This window comes from Oratosquilla oratoria, unplaced genomic scaffold, assembly GCF_046742065.1.
Source record: "Oratosquilla oratoria isolate Oo_2021 unplaced genomic scaffold, ASM4674206v1 SCAFFOLD45, whole genome shotgun sequence".
Taxonomy (NCBI): domain Eukaryota; kingdom Metazoa; phylum Arthropoda; class Malacostraca; order Stomatopoda; family Squillidae; genus Oratosquilla; species Oratosquilla oratoria.
Window position 1 is genome coordinate 3315796 of NW_027467710.1, and position 13698 is coordinate 3329493.

The following is a 13698-nucleotide window of genomic DNA, read 5'->3' on the forward strand; positions in this document are numbered from 1 at the left end:
TTTGAGGTTTTGAAGATGGGTAGCAGGACAATGATTCTCACATCCATCATGTCAGACCATCACTGGCATGTACCCATTGTTGGTCCTACCCAGGGGTGTAGTGCTGCTGGAGCATCATTCTGGATGAAATTTATCACTTCCCTTGCAATCATGGCTTAATACCTTTTGTCATACCCTCCAGAGCTCTGATGCCTATAAAATTAGTACTACACCCTTGATCCTGCCTCAAATGAATAGAACTGTTAGGCATTGTCCAGAAAAGTAACCAGTTTCCTGGGGATGCTGAGTCTCTTGCAAGAGAACCAGGATAACAAATAGATTGTTATACTTGAAAGTGGAAATCTGAGGTATAGTATGGAAATTGTCAAGCCAAAAATCAATGCACAAGAGGTTCTTGGACAAGATTTCTGTGAAGGTTTTATGTCTTACTGCATTGCTTCTGACCTAAGCAGTGTGATGGGGGATATGGATGGGATGACCCTCCCTGAGGAATTAAGATGGATTTTTTTTTTTTTTTTTTTTTTTTTTTTTTTTTTTGTGGATGTACGATGATGCATCACAATACTCGCATTATAAAATATAAAGTTACAGCTGTATTACTCATTCTCTTTCACTCTAAATGTTAATAACCACAGAAAATATGATCAGGCCAGTTCACAGAATATGGGGGTCACTCAGCTACAGCTACAAAATAAATATAATCAAGACACCAAAACTGGCATCCTTATATACCCACTCACTCTTCATGATGCTTACATAGGCATCATCATATCAAAGGGAGTAAAAGAGGAAAAGACCTTTTAGTTTAAGTGTGCAAATTGTTCTCATGTAGATTAGGAGCTTATGAAATAAATTAAAACTTTTTAGGTCATTATGGCCAAACCAGCCTCAACCAGTAATCTAACTGCTTTTTAGAATTTATAACCACTTGTGTGTAGGTCCAGCTTTGGAAGTTTTCAGCAGGCCTTTATCCACCTATAATTATTTCAAAATACCAACTTTCAGATTCATGAAGGAAATGGGTGTGTCTGTTCAGCCACAGGAACTGGAATTACCATACCGTTTCTACTATTTCCTGGTGTTGACACGTAAACCACAGTAGCATTAATCTCACGGTCTGTATAAATTTCTTTTAACTTTTTGACTATTACCAGGGTTCCTCAAACAAATGAAATTGCATGGTAGTAGTAAGAGCTTTTAAGAGTTGATATAGCCATGGAATACAGACATGAACATTGGAGGTTTCTCCTCAGTCAGTATAAGGCAGTAGTCAACCCTTGTGATTAAAGGGTTGTGACAGTAAAAGTAACTTGAAAGTAATGTCCTTTATAATTAAAGTGACTCCAAAATACTGTGGAGATAATAACCTCTTTTGATCATGCATGTCATATTCAGTTAACTAAAACACTTGTTCTGAGCTCACCAAGAAAACAAAATAGAAACAAATGAAAGAATAAGGCAATGAGTATATGGTAAAAATTATCAAAGGCATTTGGGCAACAATGTTCAAAATTTATTATTTACAAAAAGTTTACAGTTGTTGTAAAACATAAGCCACTCGTATTTACATCCATAAACTGTATGGAGCATCCCATGCTGAGGATCTTTCAAAATGTGACGTGTTGCTGCAGGGAAACCACTTTGTTGTCATTACACAAAATAGGAAACTGAGCTCCATTTGGTACCCTGACATACACAAAAGGCCATCAATTGTCACAAAATCAGATTCCTGTTGTATCCACCACAGAGTCTGAAGAAATCAAGTCCGTGCTGTGATTGCAGAGCTCAAATCACAGGCTCAATTATAGACTTGTTGCTTTCAGGTGCTTCCATGTGTAATCACTGGCTTGTATATCAATTATTCTGGGACTATCAAGAGAGGAAAGTAATGTCCAAAAGTTCAAGATTAAAGCTATAAGGAATAATGCCTTGCAAACTAGCATGCAACCCTATCTCCTACACAAGGACTATGGGACAAGGGGGGGGTTCCTAAAACACTCTGATATGCAATTTGCACCTTAAACATGGAGTTATGCATTCTAATAGTTTGGCCTAACCAGGACGTGTTTCAGCTATGTCTGTTTCAAAGCATATCTAGACAAATAATATTCTAGTCCAAAACGAGTCTCTATTATCAACTTTTTCAATCTTGATATAGGTCATCATTTCAACAAATACTGTATTGTATACTTTTTACAATTTTCTGGCATTGTAAAATTATGATTGGTGCTTCAAAAAAAAATTGGTAATTAAATAAATAAATAGATAAATAAATAAATAAGAGCAGAGCTCATTCTCTGATGACATGGTCATTATTAATTACTGTGAGCATAAGTCTGTTATCTTTTAATTGGTTTCAAAATCATTGACAGTATTTCATTCTACTTTAGGGAAAAAAATAATTGCTACTGCTAACAAATTCAAACTGTATACCAATATATATATATATATATATATATATATATATATTATATATATATATATATATATCTTTGAAGCATTAAATGGTTAAAAAAGTGGGATCATAAGCCTTGTATGTGCCTTCAGTCTTTCAAATATTAATTTATTACAATTTCACACAGAAAGAAAAGAAAGAAAAAGAAAAAAAATATTGTAGGTGTAGAAAACCTCAATCCACTTGTCTCTGAACCAGGGTTGCTTAAAAAGTCGAGAGAACTGCAGAAAATTAAAAAACAAGAATGACTGCCCTGCTTTTCATATTTAGTGTACAACAGTTGTTATTCTGCTGACTTTCATTATGTCATTATATTCACATAATACAAATATGTTTATACATATATACATACTAGGCATACAATTTCCCCTCAAGTTGAATTGTAAGAAAAGATATGTTTGTATACCTTTATTTGTAATTTTACATGTAATGCCCTTTTAGTGGACATTAAGACCAAACAATTTTATTGGCTTTTCCCTATACCAAACACTTTGACACTTCCCATACAGGTACATTTCTCTTTTGATGTAAATGAAACAAGTTCAATGTGGACATATTTGTTCAAACTTGAAAAAATGTATAAATGATGATAATAAATTGAAATTTTCATACTTTTCGAGCAGGAGAGGAAATGTTACTGCATACCAAATACATCCTATGAAGACTGAGAACACTTGATCATCTTGGAAACCCAGCACAGGCTCTTCTGAATAACGGTGTAGGACCCATTTCTGGACATTTCAACGATGACAGTCAACCTTGTAATTAAATCCCATTACAAACTTCTTTGTGGTGGGGAACCAACTCCCTTTCATGTCCCAAGAAAATTACTGCCCACCAAGAATCCTAAGCTATCAACCAACTACAAGTAAAACTACTATTTGACCACAGGTTCTCAAATGATTTTGTCAGACTTTTTATGCATGTAGTCTTAACTATTTCTGCACAGGAAAATTTTCAAAGTATAACTTATAATAAATAATGTTAACAATAACTTTTATCATTCACGGAGTACAAGACCTAACCGTGGGGATTTTTTTTTTTCCCCCACTCCCAATAACAATACAGGACAACAAAGAGCCCCTACACATAATCTAAATTCCAATAGTGAAACCTTCTTAGAATATTGAATGTGTCACATCAAAAGTTAAAATAATCTGATACCAATGTAACCTAGATTTCACAAGCACTTCTCCTTATGATAAAAAATACAAAAGAAGAAACAAAGGCTTACCATGTGGTATATACACATTACACATCAAAAGTTTCCTATGAAAGTAAATGACAGAGAAGCAGAAATGGCTTCAGCCCCATCCGGTGGTTTCTGTAGAGAGCAAGTCCTATCACCATACAATGTCTTTGGACCTTTTGTGGAGAGAGGAGTTTATCAAAAGTGCACAAAGATTCATGTGAAAATACTCTTGATACAAACTTAATGGGACAGAAACAACTGCATATGATAGTGTAGGATTCTTTTTTTTTTTCTTTTCTTTTCTTTTTTTCTTTCTTTTGGCAAGTGAGCACCTTGGCTGGGCAGTTCCTGGTTAACTATTCTGTTTTCTTGGCATCCTTGGTGCTGCCATATTTTGAGCCTTTGTCGATTCTGGTTAGACCAATCATTTTGTACAAACCAATGTAAGCTGAAAAGGAAAGACATAAAAGCTAAGTAGAGTGACTGAATTGCAATTTAAACAAAACCTATAAAAACAATTATCACCATGACCCCTGAAGTCTTCAAAGTCACTTACACGTGTATGTACGTATAGGGATCAATGATGAGTACCTGCATGTAGTGCTCATTCCCCTCACCTCCACTGGAAGGTGCAGCCTTGAGGGGCTGTCACTCAGTCCCCAGACTGGGCCTAGAATCTCTCCCTCAACTTCAACTGTACTACTTACACTATTTCACACATGGTGAGCTGACTACCAGCAATTGCTCTTCTCTCCTCTCCCTAATATTTTCAGTCAGTGGCACAAAACCAGTCCCAACACAAGTACGTCACAGACAACAGTCCAAAGTTTCTTTCCAAAGATTTCTGTGGGAGGGTCTGAGGACTATTACCATCTACTGTGAGGCTGAGAGTTTTCCACTGAGCAAAACTCAAGGCAGCAATCAATTAACTAATTAATTAATTTAAAAGGGGTGTGTAAAACCCATTCCCTGCCTTTCTGAGCCATAAATGAAGGGTTATCACTTGGATCAAGGAAACACGTTGTTATTTTCGGAATGAGATGGCTATGTATTCAAGTGACCGGTAAGTTGTAAAATCCAGTTTTTGGAAAAGTATGGTATAGCATAATATGGAGGAAAGAAAAGAAGACAAAAGAATTAATGAACCAACAAAGAGAGGACTGGATATGAGTAGAGTGGAATTGCCACTTGGTTTGATACCAAAGAACGTGTCTAAGTGATACTCTGAAGACTACTCAAAGATTTGAGAACAATGTTTTTTTGGGTTTTCAAAGGGAAAGGGGAACAAGAGTTAAAGCTATGGATACAGAAAGAGAAACTAGGGTTAGCACTGTACTAAGAAATTGAGTCATCAATGACTTGATGGACGAACTAATTGATTAAAAAATAGATTATTGAACTTTGCACAATGAAATGACAAACTTATGTAGAACCAATGAGGAAATAATCAGAGTTACATACATACATATACCAAAGGCTTTTTTTTTTTTTTCCCTTATAAGGGAGGTAGCCAAAAAAAGGCATAAAAACCACTCCCACCCATTCCATTCCTATTACAGTCGACTTCCTTCCCTCTTATCTTGGCACCTCCTGGATGATGGGTCATCCCTGCATCTTGTCCACTACCCTGGGTCAGAAGCAGTGTCGCAAGACAAAGCACATCCACAGCAAGGCTGCTTCATTAAATCGGTTACCCCCCTCTCCGTCCCCTCATGCAGAAAAGGAGAAGACGGGGAGAAACCCCTTCAGGTTGCATCAAATTTTTCTCATACATACTACCTCACCCCCCATCCCCCTGCCCATTCCACCTCATGCATCACAACATCATCCATATACAACCATTCTCCATTCAACCCTGTCTTCTGTCCTCTCCCGTCCTTCCTCAACAGACATTCCCCTCTTCCCCAAAGCCCCTTTTACCCCATCCATCCATCTCATCCTAGGTTGCCCTCTCATGTTCACTCCCTCCACATCTGCCTTCCACACCTCTTTTACTAGTCTTTCTTCACTCATTCTTTCCATGTGTCTAAACCATCCCAATGCTATTTCATCCACCCTATCTCCCAAATCCTTTTCCACCTCCGTTCTCCTCCTCACCTCATTTCTCAGTCTTTCCAGCCTAGTAATCCTATCATCTCAAACACATTCAAACTCCTTCTCTCTTCCTCTCTTATGTTGCATGTTTCTGCTCCATACAGTGCTGTCGGCACAATCACTCCTTCATCCAATCTCCTCTTAGCATCCATTCCCAAATGTCTATTTCTCATTACACTTTTTAATCCACCGAGACATTTACTCACTTCTCTCAATGTACATTATACCTCCACCTCCACTCCTCCCTCTCCTGCCACATTCGCACCCAAGTATCTAAAATTATCCACTTCCTCCAGTCTATCTCCCTTAATACTCACTTCCAGTCTGCTGCCACTTTCACCCCTAGTACATCTCATCACCTTACTTTTACCCACATTTATCTTCAACTTCCTTCTTTCACACACTTTCCCAAACTCTGTCACTAGCTTCCTCAATCCCTCTTCTAATCCTGCTACAAGCGCAGTGTCATCTGCAAACAACAGCTGGCTTATCTCCTACTTATCTCCATTTTCTTTAACCATCTCCAATCCCTGACCCACCACCCTTGCATTTACCTTTCGCACCACCCCATCCATGTATAAGTTGAACAGCCAGGGCGACATAACGCATCCTTGACAAAGTCCCACCTTTACCTCAAACCACTCTCTCTCCATTTCTAATCCTGACACAAGCTCTACTACTCTCATAAAAACTCTTGCCAGCTCCCAGAAGCTTTCCTCCTATCCCATATATCTGCATAACCTCCCACAGTGCCTTTCTGTCTACCCTATCATAAGCCTTTTCCAGATCCATAAAAGCCCAAAAAACATCCTTCCCCTTTAGCTTTCTCACATATCTGTCTTACCACAAAGATCTGATCTACACAACCTCTATCCGTCCTAAATCCACACTGTTCTTCACCAATTACTCCCTCTGTTCCTCTCCTAATCCTCTCAATCAAGATCCTCCCATAAACCTTCCCAACTACACTTAACAAGTTAATCCCTCTGAAACTACTACATTCACACTTGTCCCCTTTTCCCTTGTAAAGTGGAACTATACAGGCACTCCTCCAGTCCTCCAGCACTCTACCCTCTCTCCAGCAAACATTAAATAACCTCACCATCCAGTCCACCATCACTGTACCTCCTTTTTTTAAACATTCTGCATGGCATCCATCCAGACCAGGTGCCTTACCTGCTTTCATCATCTTAACAATTGCCTTCACTTTATCCTTCCTTATTTCTCCTCCATTTTCCTCACTCATCACTCTCATTTTCTTAGCATTTCCCACTGCAACTATCTTTCCCTCCCTATCCTCCTTCACATTTAGCAACTCCCTAAAATATTCTGCCCATCTTCCTCTTACTGCCTTCTCTTCCATTATCATCTCTCCATCTACACCTTTTACCTTTTCTTCTCTACTTGATTCGCCTCCTCTTCCTCTCTTAATTTCTTTCCAAAACATCTTTTTATTACTTTCAAAATTTTCTGTCATACTCTTACCCCACTTTACATCTGCTCTCCTCTTTGCCTCCTTTACCTTTTGCTTTACTTCTCTTTTCTTTTCTTTGTACCTCTCGTATGAGTCCCTCGTCCTATTTTGTAACCAATCTGTGAAATCTCGCTTCTTCTCTTCTACAACCTTCTTTGTTTCCTCATCCCACCATTCACTACCCTTCCTTCTATTTCCTCCTGTCCTTCTTGTTCCACAGACCATCCTTGCACACTTTGTGACTCCCTCCTTGAACCATCCCCATTCCTCCTCCACACCTAGCTCTACTCTATCCTTCACTCCCTCCCACTCCTCCTTCAGCTTCTTCTTGTACTCCTTCTCCTTTTCATTTAAAGAGTTCACTCTAAGCACCTCCCTACCTTTTGTCCCTTTCCTCTTTCTCCATCTATCCTCCACTCTCAACTTACCTTCCACCAAAAAATTATCTGATATTCCCCCACCCTCTCCCCTTAGCACATGTACATCCTTAACTCTTCCTATCATAGTCCTATTTACCACTACATAATCCATCAACGCTCTATCTACCACCCTTCCCTCCACCACCCTCTCCCATGTGTACTTATGCTTGACTTTCTTCCGAAACACTGTATTTGCTATCATCAACTCTCTTTCTAGACACATTTCCACCATCAACTCTCCACTACGATTCTTTCCTGGAACTCCACATTTCCCAACCACTCCCTCAATTGGACCATTTCCTACCCTAGCATTAAGGTCTCCCAGTACTATTACATTAACATTTCTCCCTAAATCCTCTATGCACTCATTTAAACCTATCCAAAAGGCCTCCCTTTCTTCTACACTCTTATCACTGCCAGGCCCATATGCACTTACAAAGACGCACATCTCCTTTCCCAGTTTCACCTTCATCCACATTATCCTTGAGGAAATCTCCTTCCACTCCACTACATGTTTACCTATCTCTTCACTTACTAGAATAGCCACCCCTTCCCTCCCTTGCCCTCTCTTCACTCCTGATAACCTCCCACTTACACTCCCAAACTTACACTCACCCTTCCCTTTCAACTTAGTTTCACTCAAAGCCAACACATCTATCTTTCTTCTCACAAACATACTACCTATCTCTTCCCTTTTACTCTCATCTGTACCACATCCACGCACATTAAAAGACCCAAACCTTAGGGTGCTGGTCCAAAAACTCCCAGACCCTCTTATGCCTTTACTTTTTCATTTAGGAATGTCCCCTGTGGGGCTACAAGGAGAAGGATGCCTAGTCCCACTCCCCGTCCCTTTCTTCTCGCCTCTTACGATCCAAGTGGAAATACTTGGTGGCAGTATTCTTCCCCCCTCCCCCCAATTTGGATTTAGACAAGGAAGATCATGTACAACAAACCTGATCTGCTTCTATATGAGACTAATAGAAATAATACAAGAAAGGGATGGATGGGCAGACTGTACCTAAGCCTACAAAAAGCATTTAAGGTACCACACAAGAAATCAATAAGAAAAATAGAATCAATAGGTGGCATCGGAGGTAAATTATTAGAATGGATGGAAGCCTTCCTGACTAGGAGAAAAATGAGGGTAGTAATTAGAGACAAATACTCGAAATGGGAAGAAATGATAAGTGGTTTCCTGCAAGGGTAGGTGCTGGCTCCAATCATGTTTGCTATATAAATAAATGACATGGATGAAGGAGTAGTGTTATATGAATTTCTTTGCAGATGAAGCAAAAATACTAAAGAAAGTAAGATCAGAGGAGGATTGTGAATCATTACAATCAGACCTGGACAAAATCTGGAAATGGACTCAAAAATGGGAAGTGAACTTCAATATAAAAATATGTAGTATAATGGAGTTTGGAAAAAGTAACAACAGAATACCAAAAAATTATAAAATTGGTGAAGAAGATATCAAAAAAGTGAACTCATCAAAGACATGACACTGGACAAACATATCAACAAAATAGTTGGAGAAACCTTCAACCTATTAACCACTTCACTCCGGGCCAAAATCTCGTGAGGAAAATGGAGGAGATAAGGAAGGATGAAGTGAAGGCAGTTGTTAAGATGATGAAAGCAGGTAAGGCACCTGGTCTGGATGGATGCCATGCAGAATGTCTAAAAAAAAGGAGGTACAGTGATGGTGGACTGGATGGTGAGGTCATTTAATGTTTGCTGGAGAGAGGGTAGAGTGCCGGAGGACTGGAGGAGTGCCTGTATAGTTCCACTTTAAAAGGGAAAAGGGAACAAGTGTGAATGTAGTAGTTTCAGAGGGATTAGCTTGTTGAGTGTAGTTGGGAAGGCTTATGGGAGGGTCTTGATTGAGAGGATTAGGAGAGGAACAGAGGGAGGAATTGGTGAGGATTTAAGACAGGGGTTGTGTAGATCAGATTATTGTGGTAAGACAGATATGTGAGACAGCTATAGGAAAAAGTAAGGATGTTTTTTGGGCTTTTATGGATCTGGAAAAGGCTTATGATAGGGTAGACAGAAAGGCACTGTAGGAGGTTTTGCGGATATACAGGATAGGAGGTAAGCTTCTGGGTGTCAAGAGTTTTTATGAGAGTAGTAGAGCTTGTGTCAGGATTAGAAATGGAGAGAGTGAGTGGTTCGAGGTAAAGGTGGGACTTCGTCAAGGATGCATTATGCCGCCCTGGCTGTTCAACTTATACATGGATGGGGTTAGATACTTGGGTGCAAATGTGGCAGGAAAAGGTGGAATGAAGTTGGAGGTAGAATGTAGATTGAGAGAAGCGAGTAAATGCCTTGGTGGATTAAAAAATGTAATGAGGAATAGACATTTGGGAATGGATGCTAAGAGGAGACTATATGAAGGAGTGATTGTGCCAACAGCACTGTATGGGGCAGAAACATGGAACATAAGAGAGGAAGAGAGGAGTTTGAATGTGTTTGAGATGAGGTGTCTGAGAAGTATGATGGGGGTTACTAGGCTAGATAGAGTGAGAAATGAGGAGGTGAGGAGGAGAACAGGCATGGAAAGGGAATAGGGAGATAGGGTTGATGAAAGAGATGGTTTGGCCACATGGAAAGAATGAGTGAAGAAAGACTAGTAAAAGAGGTATGGAAGGCAGATGTGGAGGGAGTGAACATGAGGGGACGTCCTAAGATGAGGTGGATGGATGGGGTGAAGGGGGCTTTGGGGAAGAGGGGAATGTCTGTTGAGGAAGGACGGGAGAGGACAGAAGACAGGTGAATGGAGAATGGTTGTATATGGATGATGTTGTGATTGCATGAGGTGGAATGGGCGGGGTGGGGTGTGGGGTGAGGTTGTTGTTGTTGTTGTTGTTGTCGTTCCCTAGACTGTCTGTCCGAGCAGTCCCGTCTCCCCAAGGAAGGCCACAGCCGAAACTGGGTTTTCCCACAAATCCTTTATAGAGTGTATGTTGTGTTGTTTGCGTGCATGATTGTGTATAATGCAGTCTTCCATTATGTGTTGTATGGTATGGGGTGAAGTGTTACATCCTGGGCAGCTGTTCACAACACGGTCGTCCAGCCTCTTCTGGTAGCTTAGAAGTGCTGGGTGGTGACCGCATCGCAGTCTGGCCAAGTGGACTCTGTCCTTACGTGGGAGAGAGGATTCAGAAGGGTGGATATCAGGGGGTCTGGCATGCAGCAGTGTGTTGTCTTTCAGTGTGTTAATGGAGCGGTGAGTGATATGATTATGAATATGTTTCCGGAGGCTGGTATTTGGTGGTTGTGGAGGAAGAGAAGAGAGTATCTGTGTGTAATAAAGGTCTTTGGGTGTAGTTTTAATGTTTCTTGGTGTGTGTGGGTGTTCTGCTATGTAGTGTAGCGGGTGTGATGTGTTTGTGGTGGCTGCAGCAAGTGTTTGTGTGCCTCTCATGTCGAGGTGGTCCTTGACTTTGAGGACTTTTGTTTCATGGTGTAAATGGTCTGTAGGTGATGTATTTGTGCAGCCTGTAATTGTTTTTAGGGCTCACACATACTACCTCACCCCCCAGTGCAATATGGGGGGTGAGGTAGTATGTGTGAGCAAAATTTGACGCAGCCCGAAGGGATTTCTCCCCGTCTTCTCCTTTTATGCATGGGGGGACGGAGAGGGGGGTTCGCCGATTTAATGAGGCGGCCTTGCTGTGGATGTGCTGTATCTTGCAACACTGCTTCTGACCCAGGGCAGTGGGGAAGGTGCAGGGATGACCCGTCATCCAGGAGGTGCTAAGATAAGAGGGAGGGTGGAGGGGTGTGGAGTGTATTCAGGGATGGAATGGGTGGGAGTGATTTAATGTCTTTTCCTTTTTGGCTACCTATCTTGTAAGGAGGAAAAAGCCTTGGTATATGTATATGATGTACAGTGGCCGCGAAAAGTTTGGGCGCAAAATTATAGGCGCCCCAACTTTCCGCTAAACTCAAAACATGCGAAAAATACAACTTTCCACCCAAACTTTTCGCTATTTTTCAATGCTAGCGTTTGTACCCGTATTTAGCTGAGACAATACGCATTGCTTGGCAACTCTGTTTAGGCGCACTCGATGTCACGTGGAGTCAGTTTCTAAACATCTCTCACGGGGAGTAGTCTTTTTTTTTGCGGTGGTCTCTGTTTTTGTGCCTTGATATCTCCGTAATGGGAAGTGGTAAAGAGCTGGAAAGAGACACAGTTGTTACAATCATAACCCTCTATAAGGAGGGTTATAAGTGTAAAGATATGGCCAGTCGTGTGGGAATTGGAATGCGCCAAGTGCAAAAGTGGACCAAGAAATTTCGAAACGGAGGTGACACCATTCCTACCCCCAAGCCTCGCTCTGGTCGGCCAAGGAATATATTAAATCTTACTTCTTAGGTTATTAGGAGGTAGTTGGATATAGATCCAACACTCACAGCTCGAAAACTGAAGAAAAATAAACCTTCACTGCTGCAGGATATGTCTGTATGTTTTATTTCTGATAATTTAGCCAAAGATTGACAATATCATAGTTATTGTGCTACGGTTCTTTCCCTCCTAAGTGCAAAAAGCATATGTGATCGCATAGCATTTTGCAAGAAATATAAGGACTGGTCCTTAGAAGACTGGGAACGAGTATTGTGGAGTGATGAGTCAATGTTTGTGGTGTCGTCGGGCTGCAGGTCGAAGCGTGTGAGGCGCCCCAGGGGGTCTGACCCTAATGACCCTCACTATACAGCTAAAGTGGTGAAACATGCTGCAAGTGTTATGGTGTGGGGATGCTTTGCATTTGGTGGAGTTGGCAATTTAGTGTTTCTTGCACAAAATGAGTGTAAATCAGCACACTTATTTCGAGTTATTGTGTGATAACCTGCCTGAAAGTTTTGAAAAGTGCAATGCTAGTTGGTTTATGCAGGACGGAGCTCCTGCTCACACAGCTCGGTCTGTTACCCAATGGTTAGAAGACTGTGGTGTTGATTACTTCAAAAAATGGCCTGGAAATTCTCCAGACCTAAATCCCATTGAGCACGTACGGCATATAATTAAAAAACAGCTTCAAGATCGTGACGTCTCCACTGTAGCTAAGCTAAAAACAGAAATACAGGATATTTGGGATAATATTATTCCTCAACACGTACAAAACCTGGCAAGATGCATCCTGGCACGTTTGGAGAAGGTCATAAAGCTTAAGGAAAATTGCTTGGTAAATAAGGTATGTAATAAGCCATTTATAGGTCTTTAAATGATTATTTAAATGTCACAAGTGTTTACATTTGTGTCTCGTTAATTACACGCCCAAACTTTTCGCGGCCACTGTATGTATGGAACTACCAACACTGGAGCAGAGAAGAGAGAGAGGTGATCTACTGACTATCTATAGAATCATGAAAGGAATGGAAATCCTCGATAGGAATGATTTAATAAAAAGTAACAATGGAAAAACAAGAGGACACAAAAAGAAACTCAAAAAGGATAACTATAGAAGAGATCTGAAAAAGCTTCCCACACAGAGTGATGGATATCTGGAATAATCTAGATAAAGAAACTGTGTGCAAACACTATTCAAGATTTTAAGAAAAAACTTGATGCTGAAAGATACAAAGATGGGTCACCAAGAGCATAGCTCCCTTCCCGTATGATACAACTAGGTAAATACACACGACACTCCATCTTACATTGCCCCAGGTTACCTGGGATCTGTGGGTCTCTTGCAAAAGCTTTGAAGTAATGGATTGATTCAACTAATGAACAAACTAACACACAAATACTCTTGTTTATTTACTGAAAACCATGTGGTTGAAACTTTTCAATGTGAATTCTGTACATACATGCACATAGATGTGGACTAAGAATAAAGATGACTTAAACATAAACACACTTACAAAGCCCTTTTAACTTAGTTCAAAATCATGATATCGCTATGAAGGCAGAAATTAATTAATGGGTTAATTGCTCCTGTGAGTTTCACTAAGTGAGAAACCCACAGCACCACAGTGGCTAGCTACATTCCTTGGATCTCTTGCAGATCTCTCTGGGAAGAAACTTTGGCTCACTGTCTGTGTTACATTAGTATAAGAC

The 13698-nt window shown here is 40.4% G+C and overlaps 2 protein-coding genes across 3 annotated transcripts in view; one reads left to right on the forward strand and one right to left on the reverse strand.

Annotated features, from left to right (window-relative positions):
* LOC143023326 (putative methyltransferase DDB_G0268948) overlaps window positions 1-1843 on the forward strand; it is a 33645-nt gene extending 31802 nt beyond the window's left edge. Inside the window, exon 8 of the mRNA XM_076181859.1 lies at window positions 1006-1843. Coding sequence (XP_076037974.1) covers window positions 1006-1102 — 97 coding nt within the window. The 3' untranslated portion in view covers window positions 1103-1843. The remainder of the gene's footprint in view (window positions 1-1005) is intronic.
* Window positions 1844-3925: 2082 nt separating this feature from the next.
* The window catches only part of LOC143023325 (1-acyl-sn-glycerol-3-phosphate acyltransferase gamma-like), a 51913-nt gene continuing 42140 nt past the window's right edge, over window positions 3926-13698 (reverse strand). For both annotated transcript variants that reach the window (XM_076181857.1, XM_076181858.1), the window contains one exon: window positions 3926-4095. In XM_076181857.1, coding sequence (XP_076037972.1) covers window positions 4004-4095 — 92 coding nt within the window. In that variant the 3' untranslated portion in view covers window positions 3926-4003. The remainder of the gene's footprint in view (window positions 4096-13698) is intronic.